Here is a 19,599-nt window from a genome sequence, read left to right on the forward strand (position 1 = left end):
GGAAGGGAAGGATATCGATATGTTATTTTTAAACAATTACAACACTTTTATTATAAACACTTAAGATTGGAACACCAGGCATCCCCATACACACTATCACCACGTACAGCGTGACCGTATACTCTCTTCGCCTCCAGGCTCTCACGTCCCACGGAGCAGTACTACATTATCCAACCGAAGCTACCACAGGACTCCACCTAACTACACCACCAGTATTCTGCTCCAGATGGCTCACCATACCATGTACTACTGATCATACTGTGAGAACAGTTGAGATACATGACGCCAGCACTTTCGTTGCTAATACAATTATTTCCTCCTTTTACTTTTTTCTAAAAGCGTATATAAATTCATGTAATATTATTAAAGATTTTTGACATACATGTGCAGGTCGCACCTAACACCGATCGGAAACATCATGAATAATGCACGAAAAACTTTCCCGAAGTACGTCATACAGATCTGAATATTACTACTATGTATACGACTATTGTATCTCACGACGTATTGCACTGTTTGAAAAATCACCAAGTGCGTTTTTCCTGCTGTGTGGGCAGATATTTGCAGTTTAGTTTTTGCAGTAAGTAGTTTGGGGCAACAAATGATGCTCGTCACGTCTTTGATAAGAGATTCAGAAGCGAAGGGAATTTCACTTCGTTTTCCATTACGAACAAAACGAAGTTTTAAAGCTGAATTTTACGTATTTATTCGCTAGAGCAGTTTCCAAATTAGTCAGAGCGATATCCGTTTAATCGATATGTATTTACAGGTATATTAAAATACTGTATTTAGGTCCTCTGGTCATTAGATGGGAAACCTCCGAGATGTGATTGACAGCGTGTTGATTCACATTTTGCACACAATGCAGTAGTTCAACAACACGCAAAACTTTGGTAGAATTCAACAGATATATGGAACCTAATGTTTATGAAAGTCCTGTAAATTTCTGACGAAAAGTTGAAGTCCAATAGCGTCACAGTTGTGTTCAGATCATACGCGTTTGGTAACCAAGAAAAAGGACATTGAGTGTCTCAAGTACTAAGTTTCATTTTTACCCATAAAACCAATTTCAATAAGTCCAAAGACCCATACAGATTGTCGCAGCGACAAGCACACTTTAAGCTGTAAATTAGATCAGTGGTAGCACCGAAGGAACTTAAATAAGGTTCCACTGGTGAGAGTTACTTTGTAAATAAACCTATTAACAAAAATTCATAAACTTATATTTTTATATATTGTTAACAAATTCATCGGCATGCAACTGATGAATAAAATGCTATTCTGTGCATTTTACGTGCTTCGTTTTGAGTAAGTGTAGAGTAATATTCTATACTTGTCAATGTAACTTCATTGTTCCGATGTGGAAAGCTAGTAGTTTTGTCTTGATACCATAAAAAGAATTTAGATAATTGTTAAATACACTACAAATTACCTCTATCACATGATGCTGTTAGATGGATAACACCCGCTTGCCAATTTACGGTGCTTGTGATGGAGGGCACATTAACCCATGTCCGGGGAACCCTATGTATTAGTCCTACTTTCTTTTCTCGATCATTTTACAAGGCGTTTGGGCGACGACGTAATACCTAGCCTGAAACGTAACGCCCCAAATTTTTCAACAGCGAACCTCACTATAACGCACAAGGCCCTCATTATAGCGATGCTTTCTATACATTTAGTTTCTTTTTTATGTAGTCATTCCTCTTTAGGCTCCTCCAGTTGGTTGCTTTCCGGTATTTTTACGATCATTGCTTTCTCCAGCGATAGTGCTATTATACAGTACCGGATTTCTTGTCCTACATTTACTGCGTCCAGTTTCCCCCAGTTCTCATCATCAAACCTCTGCAATTCACTATAGTCCTCCAATGTTACTACCTCCTTACAGGCAGCCGCACCATCCGTGACCAGCACTGCATAGTACGACAAGCAGCGTGTGTTTGACTTACACACATTCCTTTCTTCTCCATCCCCAAACACTTACAAAATATAGCCTGACAGCTGTGTTGCTTCCTTGCGTGGTACAGCGACACAAACTGCAAAATGCCAGTCTATATGCAACTTTTTTGATGTCTGAGACCCAACACAGAGTTCATTGACTGATTGGCGAAATACCCACGTTATGAAACGTTTGTTTCGTGGAGTCTTCGACTACAGAACAATGTTCACAGTACGTAGCACATTTATACAAACACATACCACAGAATACTCTTTCCTTACAATAAACGAAGTAAGCCACATCAATCTTCTTCTTATTGTTATTTGCAGAGCACTGCCACTTCTCACATATTCCATGCATATAAAAGCAATTCGTGACCTACTTTCAATCCTAATTTTAGCCCTTGACTTATGTCTCTTTCCTGTGACAGTACCTACAACCAGGGAATTCAAAATAGCATCTCTCCCCAGCACTCCATTCAACTGGTTCACCCTGTAGCGACGTGTTTCACTTTGGCAGTCCTCTCCACCAATATAGGCTAACGAGGGCAATCATGAGCGGTAGACAGGAACCGTATGTTTAAAAAAGCGAAGTGTTTCAGATGTACAAAGTATATATGATGCCATGTATTACACATCAGAGAGAGACTATGCCAATTTCATGATAGTGTTAGAAGTGTACAGTAGCCTAATGAAATACATAATGTGACATAAAGTTAGTGTGGGTGTTGAAATTCATGACTGTTTAGCTGCATGTGAGCATTATCACATACACACAGAGTTTAGCATGTACAAAGTCAATTATATGCTAAATATCGCAATATGGCAAATGGTTGTGATGAAATAAGATTGCCCAGTTAGCAAGTGGTTTGTATATATGAGAGTACTAAAATTAATATTTAAAAAAAAATTATTGCCTACGTTGTAGCTTTGTTTTTTACAAAGATATGAATAGCGATTGGACTTTTTTAAATGGCACCCTGTATTTTTTATTCGGCAATTCATTTCATCTCCTAAAGACCTATTCAAAAATGTATCACAGTGTACGATTCACGGAAACACAACGTTATTAATTACATAACACAACACTGACGTTGACGCTCCCAGCGCTCAGCGCCGGTACTCGGGGAAACGGAACACATCAACGTGCTGACGTTGACAGAGGACAAATGTTAACATAAGTAGAATGCACAGCCGTCATTTCATCAACCATCGTCAGTTGGAGAGTTGCGTGAGTAGAATGTACACCATCGAAGAGAAGGTAGAAATGCTACTCATATATTGGGACTGTAAGCTAGCAGAACAGTAATTGCAACACTGTTTTCTTACGTGTGGATAGATTTGGTACAGTAGTTTAGTCCTTTTAAATACTGCTATGTTGAGTAGGCATACAGTAAAGGCTGCCCTTCCTACAAACTGCATCGACATAATGTTTCTTTTATTGTTATTGTTGTTAAAGGTAGTCGAAACGCTACGCAGGTAGCGGAACTGTACAGAGAGCGATATCCTGACAAGAACCCACCTTCCCGCAGGATGTTTTCTCGTCTTGTTGCAACGCTTCAGGAAATGGGAAGTTTCAGCCCACGACAACGCAATCGTCGTGGGACTCGCGGAGGCGAAGCTGCCGAAGTTACTGTTCTCGCTTCCGTTGCTATGAATCCACATGTCAGCACACGCCAACTTGAACACGAGATTGACATTCCTAAAACCAGTGTACATCGTATTCTTACAGTCACCGGTTCCATCTTTAGCATGTACACTTACATCACGAATTGCATGGGAATGATTTCCAGAATCGTGTACAGTTCTGTCAGTGGGCACAGCAGCAAATCCTCGCCAACCCGAACTTCTTCTCCGGTGATCTATTTACCGCTGAATGTCCCTTCTCAAACGAAGGACAGGTAAATACAAGGAACATGCATTATTGATCCAGCGACAATCCACGATGGCTTAGACAGGTGGAACATCAGCATCAATGGAGAGTTAACGTCTGGTGTGGGATGCTTGATACTACCATAATGTCTTGCGAGTAGGGCCTCCCGTCGGGTAGACCGTTCGTTGGGTGCAAGTCTTTTGATCTGACGCCACTTCGGCGACTTGCGCGTCGATGGGAATGAAATGATGATGATTAAGACAACACAACATCCAGTCACTGATTTGAGAAAATCTCTGACCCAGCCGGGAATCGAACCCCTTAGGATTGACATTCTTTCACGCTTACCACCCAGCTACCGGGGGTACTACAATTATTGTCCCTTATTCCATCAATGGTAGTCTAAACGGCACAGCGTATGCCAACTTCCTCAGACAAATTCTTCCTCCGCTTCTGGATGAAGTGCCGCTAAGGACCAGATTGATTATGTGGTGTCAACACGATGGATGTCCAGCACATAATGCCTTGCGTACACGTCGTGTTCTGAACCGAAGGTATCCTGCCAGATGGATTGGTCGAGGAGGAACAGTTACTTGGCCTACTAGGTCTCCTGATTTAAATTCTCTGTACTTTTTTTCTTTGGGGATGCATTAAAGAGGTTGTCTATAGCGATATTCCAACAACTCCAGAGGACATGCCGGAATGTATCGTACTTGCTTGTAATTCTCTTCAGCAGGCAACTCTGGAAGCAATAAGTAATTCTTTCATCCAATGAGTGCACCATTGTATCGGTGTCCAGGGTCACCACTCTGAGCACCTTTGAATGTTCTACTCCTGGGCAATGGGACAGGAGAGTCAAAGTCAATTTTGTGTTATGTTTGTACTTGGTTTGCATTTGTTTTCTGACAACTCTAGCAAGTGGAGGAGTTGTGATCACGGGCTCAAAGCCAATGTTGTCATATATAATTAATAACGTTGTGTTTCAGTGAATGGTACACTGTGATACATTTTCCAATCGGTCTCTAGGAGAGAAAATGAATTACTGAATAAAAAATACAGGATGATATTTAAAAAAGCCATACCGCTGTTCATATCTTTGTAAAAAAAACAAAGCTACAACGAAGGCAATCATGCTAATTGATGTCCCGCTGACGGCTAAAGTACATTTACTTGAAACATTTTGTATCTTTCATCTGGACAAACAGTTAAATAACTGGGTGGTCAAAATAAATGTGACACCCTATGACGCTATATATATATATATATATATATATATATATATATATATATATATATATATATATGGCAGATTTTAGTCTTGAATAGTGCATTTAACCTCTGTATACCGTTATGTCTTGCGATTAATCCACATGAGCTCAACAGATAAATTACCACAAATCACAAATAACGTGTAACAACGCATCTGTATGAATATTCTGTGTCAGGGGTATTGTGGTATTCAAGCATTCACCAGTTTTAACAGATAACATGAGACAGATCGAAGAGCCTCAGATGCTGAGTCGCTCGAGAGGCCCATCCTGAAATCATAATATTTGAAACTTCCTGACAGACTGAAACTGTGTATCGAACAGAACTCAACCCTAACGCTTTGGCCTTTCACAGGCAAATGGCCTGCCTAGTGAGCTATCCGAGCACAACTGACGACCAACCCTCACAGCTTCTCTTCTTACCTAAGAAACATCACAAAGTTTAAAATCAGTGTACACTCCAGCTCAGAGGATTCTTTCTGGAAACAATCCTCTAAGCTGTAGCTAAGCCATTTCTCCCAGGTGCACCAGTCTTACTGTCTACATAGGAGGAAGTCGGTGAAGTTTAGAAGGTGGGGAAAGAGGCACAAGGGGAGGGAAAGGCAGGGGGGGGAGGCAAGGTGGAATGGGTTCCATGTCAGGAGGACACTAATGCGGAGGGAAGGGATGTGGATGGCAGGTATCATAAATGAGTTAGAAGAGTGTTTTAATGGAATACATTTTTATTTAATGTTAAGTAACATTGGTTAAGAAAAAATTTTCAATGTGTGTACCACATCTAATTATAGTAGAGTCGTATTAAGCGATAATTTATGTTCTCTGGTTGGTTGGGGGTGTGTGGGCAGGGAGGGTTGCAGGACAGAAATGTAAAGGAAGACACGTTACAGGAATGTGGCCATGCACATCCCTCTGTAGGGTGTCTTCAAACCAAAGAGCAACCAGGCGAGTCTCCAATCACTCTACTCCGCTACATTACATCAGGAAACTACAGGATGTTTCTGAATGTTATATCAACATTTCTGCAGCATTCCTTGGTTACATGACGCATCTATCTAAACGTCAACATTGTTTTGTAGCGTCACATTTCGAGAGCTTCTGTTCTTTTCTTATATGAACTTTTATCATCTATGTTTTAATTCCGCGCTTAGATGATAACACATTTCTCTTCTTCAGAAACGTTTTTCTTGCCATTGCTAGTCTACATTGATGCCCAGATAGCAAAACTCATTTATTACTTTTAATGTCTCTTTTTCCACTCTAATTTTATCACTGTCACCTGGTTTAATTCAACTAAATTCCATTACACTTTTTTGTTTTTGCTCATTTTCCACTTACATGCTCCTTTTAAGACACTGTCCATTCCATTCATCTGCATTTCCAAGTCGTTCGCTGTCTCTGACAGAATTACAATGTCATCAGCAAACTGTAAGTTTTTTTTCCCTTACTTTGAAATTTAATTCCCACTCCCAATTTCTCCTTCCCTTGCTTTACAGCTTAGTCAGTGTACAGACTGAATAGTAATAGGTATAGGCCACAACTCTGTCTCACTGCCTCTCAATCACTGGTTCCCTTTGACTCTTCTGATTGTCATCCGGTTTCTGTACAAGTTGTAAAAAATGTTTCTCTCCCTGTATTTTAACGCTGCTACTACCACACTTACGTGATTTACATGAAATAGTTTTGTTTAATTTTGGCTACATCGTAAAAACCCAAATATCAAATACAGATTTCCAACACCAATAACTTTCACGGGGCATTAAATCCTTACATGTGCCTCCATCCCTCATACTGAAAGACTTGGCGTGGAGTCCCTCCGAATATCAAGCGTTAGAATACGGTATAACTTACTCCTTAACATATGAAAAGCAACAAATTCCCCCAATTCAAAGTTACGCCAATGGCTTATTTCCAGAAATAATTTAATGATTTTAGGTCTATCTTTACTTCTCTTTGAATATATGTAGGTCATGAGCTCCGCTCTCGGTATTGTTAACCAACGTTTTAGATGCCATTTTTTTCATTCTCTTTTTTGTGCTCTCTTTTTTAGCTCCTAGTAAGTTGTAATTGTTCCACAAATACTTAATAATGATAATGTTGCAGTGAGTGAAAAAAATTATATTCTCTCATGCAACAGCTGAAATGTTCGTTTGAAATGTGCATGCTACCAAAGAATCACGATGCCATCAGTACAAAGATGTAGGACAACTGATTCATATGCCATTCTACAAAGTCTGTGAAGGGTTTTTCAACTGTGTAATCCAGTCTTGATGCCGAGAAAAGTGCCGAAACATCAAACAGAAGGAGACATAACAAAAGGAAGAGTAAGGACGCAGGCTGTTAAGTGTGCAAATGATCAAGCAGTGCTCGCTGATTCATGGGGCCAATGGACTAGGAAGATACGTGTATAGTTCTGAAGTGTAATTGTGAGAAAAACTGCTGAAACTGAAGTGCACTGACAGACTGGCGAATGAAGAAGTACTGCAGATAAGAGAACTGCTGGAAATGATGAAATGAGGAAAGTATCTCAGCTGGGACGTACATTGCACAGAAATAGCGTATGACAATGACCGATCAAGGACGCAGGAAATGGAGGTGAAGAAAGAAGACTTGGAGCAGTGGTTGACATTAACAATACAGAGTTGGCAGCAAGTTAAGGAAGAGCCGAAGGAAAAAGCAAAAGACAGGGAGTCTCGTCAGTACCTGCCGTACAACAGATGTACCAAAGAAGAAGACTCCACAAACTGTATTGTATCTGTTCTGATGCAAGAGAGAGCCAGAAGGCCTTAATAGCGCTAGGATATATAAGACAATAAGTAAATAATAAAAACTATATGCAAGTAGATTTTTCGGAATTACAACAAACAAACCTCTCTCTATGGAGGAGGTAGCTGGTTCAAATCGTGGTAGAGAAAAATTTTCACTGCCAGTATTCACTGCAGACAAGCGGAGGAGAGGTGGTGAGCTAAAGGTTTTGGTCACCAGTCTTTGCTTTAGTGTTCTGGATTAAGTGAGGCACGGGGCGCCATTGATGGTGATCCATCCATTGGATGGGGATATTTATCTCGGCGGGCCTCTTGGTCCTGTTCGAGAGCAATGGGCTATGTGCCAGCAACGGCTTCGACCATTTCCCTCTCCTTTGTCCACAATGATATAAAACCAACGCTGCACTGTACAAGCACCCATGATAGTCGTCCATACTCGGCACTTCGTAATAGATCAGACGAAAGAAGGCAAACCACATTGATTAGGGCCTTGCCTGGAATGGGGATTTAGGATTGATGCACCTCCCCCCCCCCCAGTCATTCCGAAATATTGCACTACTTTGACTGGATTACAAACAAATATTACAACGCAGTGGGGGGGGGGGGGGGGGCACACCTGCATAGCCCAGTCGATGAAGGACTTGCTCCTAGAAGGCAGATACCTATCATATGTTCAGGTTAATAGAAATCAAAATTAGGCGTTTTAATCCGTTTGACTCAGACCTGGAACAGAAAGTCAACGATTAACAATGATATCCACCATGTATTGCACTACTGTTTAGTTTGTGATTGTATGCCTGTCAGGGCAGAGCTGGCTGTTGCTGCTCTCTGTTCTTTCCAGCGATATGGAGGCGAGATAAGCATAGACAAGTGAATTTCTAGTTGCACATATTTGGGAAGGGATACCCAGTGTTGTCTTTGTCTTACAACTAAGGTTACATTTATGCTGGCAAATGCTCCTCACTGCTCACACGTGGCTTCTCTACAGGGGCCATCACTCTGTAAATTTTCGCAACGCAGTGGATTAGTTGCACCTACAGGAAGCGAAAAAGACGTTCTTTGCGTCCGTTAGCAATTGTGACAATGATTCGTTCGCCTTAAAAAAGTGGCTATTGTAGCGAGAAAGACAAGGAGGTATGGAGCGCGATTCCCAGCAGTCTATTGTCCTAATGGTGCATCTCATTTACCAATCATAATTTAGTTTACTGTAGCCACAATTGCTGATATATATATCAATACATACCTCAGAAGAATTTTTTCGATCTCAAATTGGCCCACTTTACTTTACCACACATATGTAGATGACACCCTATTACCTGTACATGGTAACTAAAATGACATACAAATGGTTCATCAAAATTTAATTAGCTTACTCCGTAAAATAAAATTCACAATACAAGTTGAACAGAACGAATCAATAAACTTTCTAGACCTAACAATAAGTAATAGCACCCACCACTATAGACCTGACATGTATAGGAAAACTACCACAACATATATTATTATTAACAATTACTCCTGTCACCTATATTCACATAAACTTGCATTCTGTACCTCAATGCTCAACCATACCATGAACTTACCACTTGGCAATGATGCAACACAGAAATAAATTACGATATGTAGCACAACAGAATGGTTTTAACTATGCAGTTGTACTCGGACTATACAATCAACTCACACAACGAAAAACACAAAACGTAAACATATTAATAACGCTCATAAAAGAAGAAAAAAATTACAAAAACCTACTTATGTAGCAACACCAAGCATTGGCCAAATTTCAGGAGAACAATAAAATATCTAGAAGAAGAAGGTGAGAATGACGTTCCATACCAGCAACACATTATAAACGAATATGGAATCGGGAAAAACAAAAATATCAATCTCCTCGAACATTGTAATATTTAAAATCTTATGCATTGATTGTAACCCATTTTATATTGAACAAACAGATAGGAACATAAACAAAAAGCACAAAAAAAGAAAATGCAATCGTGAATAACCTGGAAGAATTCGAAATATGTATACCCACAGACGCATATTCAGACAAAATGTTTAAAGACTTGGGTTATTTTTTCATTTCACAGGGACTTTTGTTTGTTTTTTTCCCTAGACACTTTTTTCTGTGCCGATCTCTTAGGGATTATGTGTAGTTTTTTAAATTAATGAAGCTGTTGGAATGTAGTACTACATACATAGTATCAAAAGGTACCAGAATCTCAGATTTCACCAAATGTGGACTTTGATTGATTTCCACTATATCTTTCATATGTATTGATCCAAGTTAACAAGGAATAGTTTCCTTATTTTCTGCATTGCTTGTAATCGAACTGATCCTGTTACAATTTGTTATTCATTTATATCAGCAGGAATCTTTGTAATAAACAGGGATTTGTGTGGAACAGTGTTTGATTTCATAGTTAGATGCACAACCTGTTTGTAATCTTGTTTGAGGTACAGCACCCATGTCTCGTGTTTTCTAGGGCCAACCCTCCCCTGTAAGTTACTTTTTGTGTGACAGCTTTTTCATAAATTCCACACTAGTCTATGGAGAGCTCCCCAACTATTGATCAGTCCAAAGAGTGCGGATCACTCTCACATCCACAAGGGTATGTCGAATGCTCAGCTGTAATCTCACAAGTGAAGCCCATTACGTGTAACGTTCACACCATGGATACTTTCACCAGTTCTATCAACCGCTCCCGAATGTTGTACAAACAGTTCAGCATAATTTTTTATTGAACAAGAAATAATTAAACGGATAAGGATTCAAAGCAGCATTGTTAATGCAATTCCCGTGGAAGAGTAGCTGTTACTCCCTCCGAGATAGCATGTCGTCCGTTTTTATCTACATCTACTGTGTGAACATCTGTTAGATTTTTGTCTTGACACTAAAAATCATACTATAGATGAAACAACATGGTCCCAAGCTGCCTATGTGGATAGTAAGGAGTCCTTGTTGTAGGTTTTTGGATTTAAGTCGAGGGGTCTGGGAGCCCAGTCATTTTACTGAACGTACTGTCGTTGCAAGAATTCCTTCGCCTGTGCTTTTCGATATCGTCATGCGTCATCATTCATGAAATGCCGAATATAGCCAGTGAAAAGATACACATAGAGAAGGACTACGGTGTCCCAATAATGATGACTGGTGAATGTACTGTGTTCAGATAACTGGAGGTCTGCACACCCAGCCAACATTATGCCTCTCCACACCATAACACATGGACCACAAAACCGATCATGTTCAAAATAGTTGCATGTATCCTAATACAGCGAGAGGAAGCAACACGTAATGCTCCAAAGAACTCTACTGACCATGATCGTTTTGATGGCCATGTGTTTTGATGGAGGGGGGAATATTGTAGCATGGACATACTATCCTCCAGAGCTTCGAACATGGTGCACTCACCAGTCAACATTGTTGCGACATTGTGTTAGAACAATAATGATTAATATAAAATTATGTAGTCAATATATGAATAAGAATCAAAATTCTCTCACAGACTCTTACCTTCTGAATTGGACAGTTAATTTCAGGATCAGCCTTCTCAACAAAATCTGACCACACTTCACCAGAATCATGAATATGCTCACATAAATCTTCCTTTACCTTTGTCATGAACTGTTTACAAGTGTGAGTCTCATATTTACTCTCGCACCGCTTTAAATCCACTACAACCTATAGCATAATACAAGAGAATATGTTATTTAGATTTTTTTATTCACTACAAATCATGATATTGTTATTCATTTATAGTTTCTTCTGTTGTATAGAAAAATGTTTCCATTTCCTTTTGAGATAGCAAGAAGTTATACCAGGTCTAACATTACTGTTACATCTAAACGTATTTTCTGTATAATTAAATAAACAAATGTTTCAGAAATGTAAAACAGATGATGTACCTTTTCTGAAGAGGTCAATAGCCTAGGCCAAAATAAAATAGTACAATAAAGAAGACAATTAGGCCTACTTCTTCTTAATATCACCTTCATCACTTACTTTGTTGGTTGCTGGCGTAAAATGTTCTACAGTTTGAATTTTATACAGAAATTACTGCTACGGAATTACGATATTCAGTGACTCCTTTCAAATGGTCCAATGGTCCCATTTATTAATGCATCATTGAAGCAGCGATGCAACAGCTTTATGTAATTTTGAGACCAATATTCACACATTAACACTAATGCCAGGTACTATAAAAAAGCCAGGAGCCATAAAATTTGATGTAGAGGGAAAGAAACAAGCACTGAAGTAATAAATTCAGTTACATTTAATTATTGAATATAGTACTGGTAATTTGGACTTCCTTACTTAAAGAAAGCACAGAAAGCTTTGGTATATATAATTACAAATCTAATGCAATTGCAAACAAAAAATCAATTTATGAAACTATACAATTTCATCTGTCCATTTGAGCTCAGTGTTATTGCATGTAAGATCAGATACAAGGGAAGCTCAAGGCATGTCAAGAGTATCAATGAAACTGTTAGAGCCTCCAAAAGCTGGACAGTAACACACTATATGAAATAAATTATAAGTTTGTACCTTACCGAATCAAACATTTATAGTCCTTTTTTTGTATGTACTCATAGAAGAAACAGAATAATAGAATGTATGATATTTTTACATGCATAGATCATATGTTCCCCAAATTTCAACAAATGTAAATTGTTCATTGTTCTGTGAAACATAGTGAAGCAAAACTATTTGATGAAAGGACACTGAAACTGATATCATTGCAACCATCCTGGTTTAACCTTAAATTAACATATAACAGAATAATGTTCTTATTTTTGTTTTGTTTGAAATTACTAAAATCCAAAAATAAATGTGTTATTTTGTCGAAAGCTGACATGGTGAGTTCATGACTATGTTGAATTACAGGTTAATTGTTATATTAAAATAAAAACAGTAACCATACTAGTGTTAATAATGGTATTCATTAGGAACAAATAGGGAACTGTCAAGTCATGTGATAAGTTCATGTTGAGATGGCTGTTTACATTTTTAATTAAGTTATTCTGTAACTGTGGTGTTCACAGATTTTGGCAGAAGTTCTTTGGGATTTTGGTGCCCTATAGCAAAAATAAAAAATGTAAGTAAGAAGGAATATTTTGCTGCAAAAGGACCTAACAAAGACTTATAACAATGTAAACAAGTTTTTTGGTTTTGTGTTACTTCCATCGAAAATCTTGTGACTTTATATTGCATTAATGGCTACTGGTTTTCAGTGTACGTAAAACAAAACTATACATATCTTTTGTTTAAAATTTGTTTACATTACTATAATTCATCTTTTGGTAGTTTTAAAATAAAACTCCTTTTTCTGCTGTAGGGAACCACAAACTCAAGAAACTTTGCTCAAATCAGGGACCATTCTTTGTACACCATTTTGTAACTTCAAGTGTGAGCAACCATCTGAGGATGAACCTGTCACTTCGAAACTGGTAACAGAGGCTATGTGTACCTAATAAATGTCATTGTTAATGGTGTCTGGTTACCGATTTATGTTTATTGTTATAATTAACTTGCAATAAAATATCATCTTGGTTTTTCCCCAAAAGTATGTTTATTTTATATGACATTTACAAATAATAGTTAAAATTTTAAGATACAGAAGAAATGGTTTCTTAGAAATAAAATTAAGAATACTACAATATGCTATTAGTAACAAAGTTTGAAATAAATAGATGCCTTCAAAAAGAAGCTAAGGTCTTATGCCTACAAGGATTGAATCCTGTATCATGTACCTGATAAGATTTTGAAAGATAATTTATTTATTTATTTATTTATTTATTTATGCATTTATTTTACCTGGCAAGATTAGGGCCTTCAGGCCCTCTCTTACACCTAACCAGGCATACTCAGATTGAACGAGTTACAGTTTCTAAATAACATTAAGAACATTTAACGTATTATGCAGTATTGATGTCAAACGAAAAAAATTTGAGATTATAACAGTAGTACAATGATAGTTATAACAATAAAAATAATTATAACAATCAACAATAATAATGATAATAATAATGATAATAGTAACAATAATAATATAATAATAGTGACTAAGTATATGAAAGTAAACATACATTTCTTTTGTGAATGTCAGTTAGTTGGGAATTTTCTCGTTATATTCTTGCAGCTTGTGAGTTATTCTCATCGAGCAGAGACATAAGACGATAGAATGGGGTGAAAGAGATATATAAGAGGTAGATAGGTTAGAGGAAGAGAAAAAGAATGGTAAAATTCGAAGCTGTGATGGAGAGAAGAAAGAAAGAGATGTTAGGGGCACAACAATGGTGGCTATACCGTCCCTAATATGTAAGTTTTGAGTTCCCTCTTGAATGTTGAGTAGTTCTGGATAAGACGCAGATCACAGGGGAGTGCGTTCCATAGTCGTATGGCTGAGATGGAGAATGACACGGAGAAAGATTTTGTGTTATGTAAAGGTACAGCCAAGATGATAGACGTATCCGATCTGGTATTGCGATTGTGGAATGATGATAGATGTTTAATGTGAGAAGATAAGTATTGGGGGCACTGGTGGCTAAGAAATCGATGAAGTAAGCACATCGTGTGGAGATCGCGTGCCTTATGTGGGCGTATCCAACCTAGCTGGGAGTATGAAGGACTGATATGATCATACAACCGAATATTGCACACGTATCTGACGCAAGCATTCATCACTAGCTCGAGGCATCTAGAATTTTCACTATTTGTGCCGTGTTGAACTACATCGCAGTAGTAAAGATTAGGCAAGACTAGTGTTTGGACTAATTTTTGTTTAACATGGGTTGGAAATATTTTTCTAAATTTTTTAATTGCATGTAGGGAGGAGAGCGATTTCCGGCAATCTGTGACTGTTTGTTCTTCCCAGTTTAGGTGTTCATCCAAGATTATTCCAAGGTCTTTTACTGTTTTTTGGTATGGTAGTTGGGTACCATTGAGGAGTATTTTAGGGACCGTTTCGCGAAAGTACCGGCTGATTAACTTTGGATGAGATATAAGTGTGACCTGGGATTTCTTGGGGTTTAGTTTCAGACCTAGGTTCTGTGCCCATCGAGAAACAGAGCAAAGATCTGCGTTCATACTCGCTACTGCGCCAGCAATGTTTTTGGGGCTTGCACTTATGTACAGTTGGATGTCGTCAGCATATAGATGGTATCTGCAGGAGTGAATCACTGAAGAAATATCATTAATATACAGTGAGAAGAGTAGTGGACCAAGGACGGAGCCTTGGGGAACTCCAGAGTGCACGCTTTTCCATGATGACTTTTCCGACCCACAAACGACTTGTTGACTTCTGTTTTTGAGGTAGCTGTCGAACCAGTGTATTGCGCTGATTGAGAAATTCAGCTGTTTCATTTTAATTAGTAATATATCGAAGTCAACTGTGTCAAAAGCCTTGCTAAAGTCAAGCAGTGTTAGGATAGTAGCTTCACGTCTGTCCATAGCATGTTTAATGTCATCAGTTACTTTGATTAATGCAGTTGCTGTACTATGGTGCTTTCGAAAGCCTGACTGATATTCGTCATGGATGTTATGAGTTTTGAGGTAATCCGTCAGCTGTTCATGGACGATGTATTCTAGGGCTTTAGATATTGCAGGTAGTATGCTGATCGGCCTGTAGTCACCTGGCGACTTAGGGTTGTCAGTCTTGGGTATAGGCTGGATTAAACTTTGCTTCCACTCAGTAGGATATATACTACTGACAAGAGACACGTTAAAGATGTCTGTGATAACTGGAATAATAGTGGCTACGACGTTTTTAATCATGCCAATGCTCACTCCATCATTTCCTACTGCCTCGGAAGAGATTCTCATAATTGCCTTGTGTACTGTGCCGGTAGTGACATGTTTTAGGAAAAACTTGTCTCTCAAGAGATTGATATCTTGGGGCTGGTAATTTGTCGCTGCGTGGCAGATTACAGCTGTTGAGAAGAAATCGTTTAATTCTTCTGCAGACGCTTGATAAACAGCGTCATAAAATTTAGCTGAAACAGAAACACCTGCATAGAAACGCTTTCAGTGAATATTATCTGCAGTTTTATGAAAAAAGTTTTAAGCAGAGATTGGGAGTATAAAAATAAATTAAATAAAAAATCAGCACCAAGCAGTGACATTAATTATGTTACTTAAAATTTCACTCATATGACAACTTCAATTTGAAATTTTATTTAAAGTGATGATGATGATTGTGATGATGACGATGACTATGATGCCATCACATCCAAGGTCAGTTTGAAAATTGTTCCAGTATGTGGCTTTTCAGATTTTCTATTTTATTCAGTCATGTGTTATGGGCTCAGTCTTCTCAGAAAACGATCAGAGAATCTAAGAATACTTAAGACTATAAGGTTAACATTGGACAAAAAATATGGGTAATGAACATTTTCAAAACTAAAAATCTTCCCTTGGTTTATGTAACATTTAAAAGTCTCTCGCAGCCTCATCTATAGATTTTGATGTTTGCTCTCTTGAATGGAAATCAATTATTAGCTTCGTTTTCAGACTTCTACACTTTTTTCTTCTAAATATGCTTTTGGCTATGATTGTGTATGAAGCCTCTTTTTTGTACAGATGACTCACCATTACGTTCGTCGACTTATCTAAATGTATAGCTGATTTATTATCGTTATAAAGGTACTATTATCCATATTTGTTGCTGGAAAGTCGTTAGCTTCACCTACTTCTTTAGGAATAAGTCTCTGCCACTCTTTTAACACACTTAGCCAGAAATGATCACAGACTTTCCAACCTAGTGCCACGCAATAACTTAAGCATTTACAGTAGCATCAAACCGAATTAACTGTTTAACTTTTTATAAGGAGTGTCCAGACTTGATGCTTGTGATATTAATTTTCATTTTCTTATCTTTTTAATTTTTTCCCCACTCACTACAGACCTGTCCCTGATAAACTGCCATTATCAAGGGATGTATATTTTGTCTAGGTGATAAACTATTCACTGACTTAAGATGGTAATTAATTTGTTATTACACTAAACTGGCAGTTTTGCAAATACATACATCAAAAAAAGTTTTGCATCACCTCTGTCCCAGAGTTCTGAGACCTGTACAGAAAATTGGAATAGGGATCAATATAAACACCATTTCTGTCCCTTTTTATTGACCTGGAAACCACACATTTAACACATTGTAGCACCATACAGCGAGACCCACAGAGCTGGTGGACCAGATTGCAGTACACACCAGTACCTCTAATACCAATGCATGTCTGTATTCGTCTTGGCATACTATCCGCAAGGTCATCAAGGCACTATCGGTCCATATTGAACCACTCCTCAACGGCGATTCGACAGATCTCTAAGAGTGCTTGGTAGGACCAAGGTCACATCATCCATAAACAGTCCTTTTCAATCTATCCCAGGCATGTTCGAAAGGGTTCATGTCTGGAGAACATGCTGGCAATGTCGTTATCCTGAAGGAAGTTATTCACAATATGTGCACCATGAGGGTGCGAATTGTCATCCACAAAGACAAATGCATCGCCAATATGCTGCCGATATGGTTGCACTGTCGGTTGGAGGATGGCATTCATGTATCATACAGCCTTTACGGCACCTTCCATGACCAGCAGCGGCATGCGTCGTCCCCACATGAAGCCACCCCAAAACAGTAGGGAACTTCCACCTTGCTGCACTCGCTGGAGAGTGTGTCTAAAGCGTACAGCCTGACCGGGTTTCCTACATACGCATCTCCGACGATTGTCTGGTTGAAGGCATATGTGACACTCATCAGTAAAGAGAACATGATGCCAATGCTGAGCTCTGCATTCGGCATGTTGCTGGGCCCATCTGTACTGCGCTGCATGGTGTCATGGTTTCAAAGATGGACCTCTCCGTGGACTTCGGGAGTGAAGGTGCTCATCGGGCAGCCTATTGCACACAGTTTGAGTCGTAACTCAACGTCCTGTGGCTGCACGAAAAGCGTTATTCAACACGTTGGCGTTGCTTTCAAGGTTCCTCTGTCCCATAATCTGTAGGCAGCGGTCATCTACTGCAGTAGTATCTCTTTGGCGGCTTGAGCGAGGCATTTCATCGACATTTCCTGTCACTCGGTATCTCCCCCCTATCTGAACATCACCACTTTGGGTCACTCTGAGATGCCTAGACACTTCCCTTGTTAAGAGCACTTCCTGGCACAAATTAACAATGCGGACGCGATCGAACTGCGGTATTGTGTCTACAGACCTCACGACCCATGTACTTTCTTCCTGGTGGAATGACGAACTGAAGGGCTGTCCAACTCTCTCCATCTAAAAGGAGCTGTTCATGCATTGTTGTTTACATTTTTGGGCAGGTTTAGTGACATCTCTGAACAGTCAAAGGGACTGTCTCTCTGATACAATATCCATAGTGAATGTCTATCTTCAGGAGTTCTGGGAACAGGGGCGATGCAAAACCTTTTTTGATGTGTTCATAAAACATTAACACCATTGCTCATGTACATAATCTGGAAACATACGTCACACAGTCAATAGAAAACATGTGATAATGTCATAATTTACATAAAATTAACGAAAATAGAGCTTGATAACAACAACTAGCCAAAACATATCTGTAGTCAAATCAGGAGAAAATTCATTTAAACGAATATTGTGGACATTTTAATTTTTTGATTATGAAGTTCATTCACCAATATTTTTATTGAAAGTATGTTAGAGTTGTAATAGCATGGTATTTATTGTTACACTGAATATGTTGTATGTGAAGGCATTGTGGGTGACACACTGAATGTTGTAGCAATGAGAAGAGTGAAAAAAACAATTGATCAAAAGAAGTAAATGCAAAGTTAACATTTATCAGTGAAAGGACAGTAAACATAATACACTGTGGAACAGTGGACACCCTTATGTACTGAGGAGAAATGATCCTATTCTTGGAAAGTTGACACCTGCTGCAGACTATAAATTCCTTGTTAGAGGGCATAGTTTCCTTCCAGGTGATTGGTGTTTTGCTCTTATATGGAGGACAATCTTTTTATGTACACCACCCACACAATTGGATTCCAGTCATTGATAGTGCCTGAAATAGCGGATTCGTTGTCTGCAAGGTGGAACAAGAGGGTTTCAGCCCTCTTAGCACTAAACGAAAGCTCCGTTCCCAATAACTGTTTATACCTGGCTGTAAATTTCAAGACAAGACAACTGCTACACTAAGCAGAAGGAAAAGTCATAATATCCTTCCATTGTTGGTTTCTCAAAGTATTAGAAATATGCTGAGAGATATGGGAAAAATAAATTTATTGCTGGGTAACATATCAATTTTTCTATCTTATATGATAAACAGTTACCAAACAAAAGTGCCTAGTAGCGAGACTTTCTTGACATGTGTCAGGATATTCCTGCTGAAACTGGGATTTCTATCAGCAGCTGCTAAATAAATAGAGTTTCAGCACTTAAGTCTAGCACAAACCATTAATTGAGGATGGAGAGGTAATGCTGAATGTACATTGCTGTACACTAGAGTATTATCTTCGACTATAGCTATTCGAAAATATAGCCAAGGCAGCCGAGTTACTACACTACAAATTCACACAGGCTGGATGCAGTGTTTGTCAGTCACAACACTCACTGGTATACGCTGAAGGTAAATAAATACAACACTAGGTGCATGTGCACTGACCTTCGATATGTTTACAAACTAGCCTACAGTAGACTGCACAGAAATGGGCGACACCAGCATTGCCACCTGCGATATGGCTTACCACCAGCATCGCTGAATTCGTGGCTCTGT

General features: G+C 38.7%; 1 protein-coding gene across 1 annotated transcript in view; it reads right to left on the reverse strand.

Annotated features, from left to right (window-relative positions):
- The window catches only part of LOC126272392 (uncharacterized), a 99,125-nt gene that overhangs the window by 12,566 nt on the left and 66,960 nt on the right, over positions 1–19,599 (reverse strand). The window contains exon 3 of the mRNA XM_049975215.1: positions 11,356–11,523. Within this exon, the coding sequence (XP_049831172.1) occupies positions 11,356–11,523 (168 nt within the window). The remainder of the gene's footprint in view (positions 1–11,355; positions 11,524–19,599) is intronic.

The sequence above is a fragment of the Schistocerca gregaria genome, chromosome 5 (assembly GCF_023897955.1).
Source record: "Schistocerca gregaria isolate iqSchGreg1 chromosome 5, iqSchGreg1.2, whole genome shotgun sequence".
Classification (NCBI taxonomy): domain Eukaryota; kingdom Metazoa; phylum Arthropoda; class Insecta; order Orthoptera; family Acrididae; genus Schistocerca; species Schistocerca gregaria.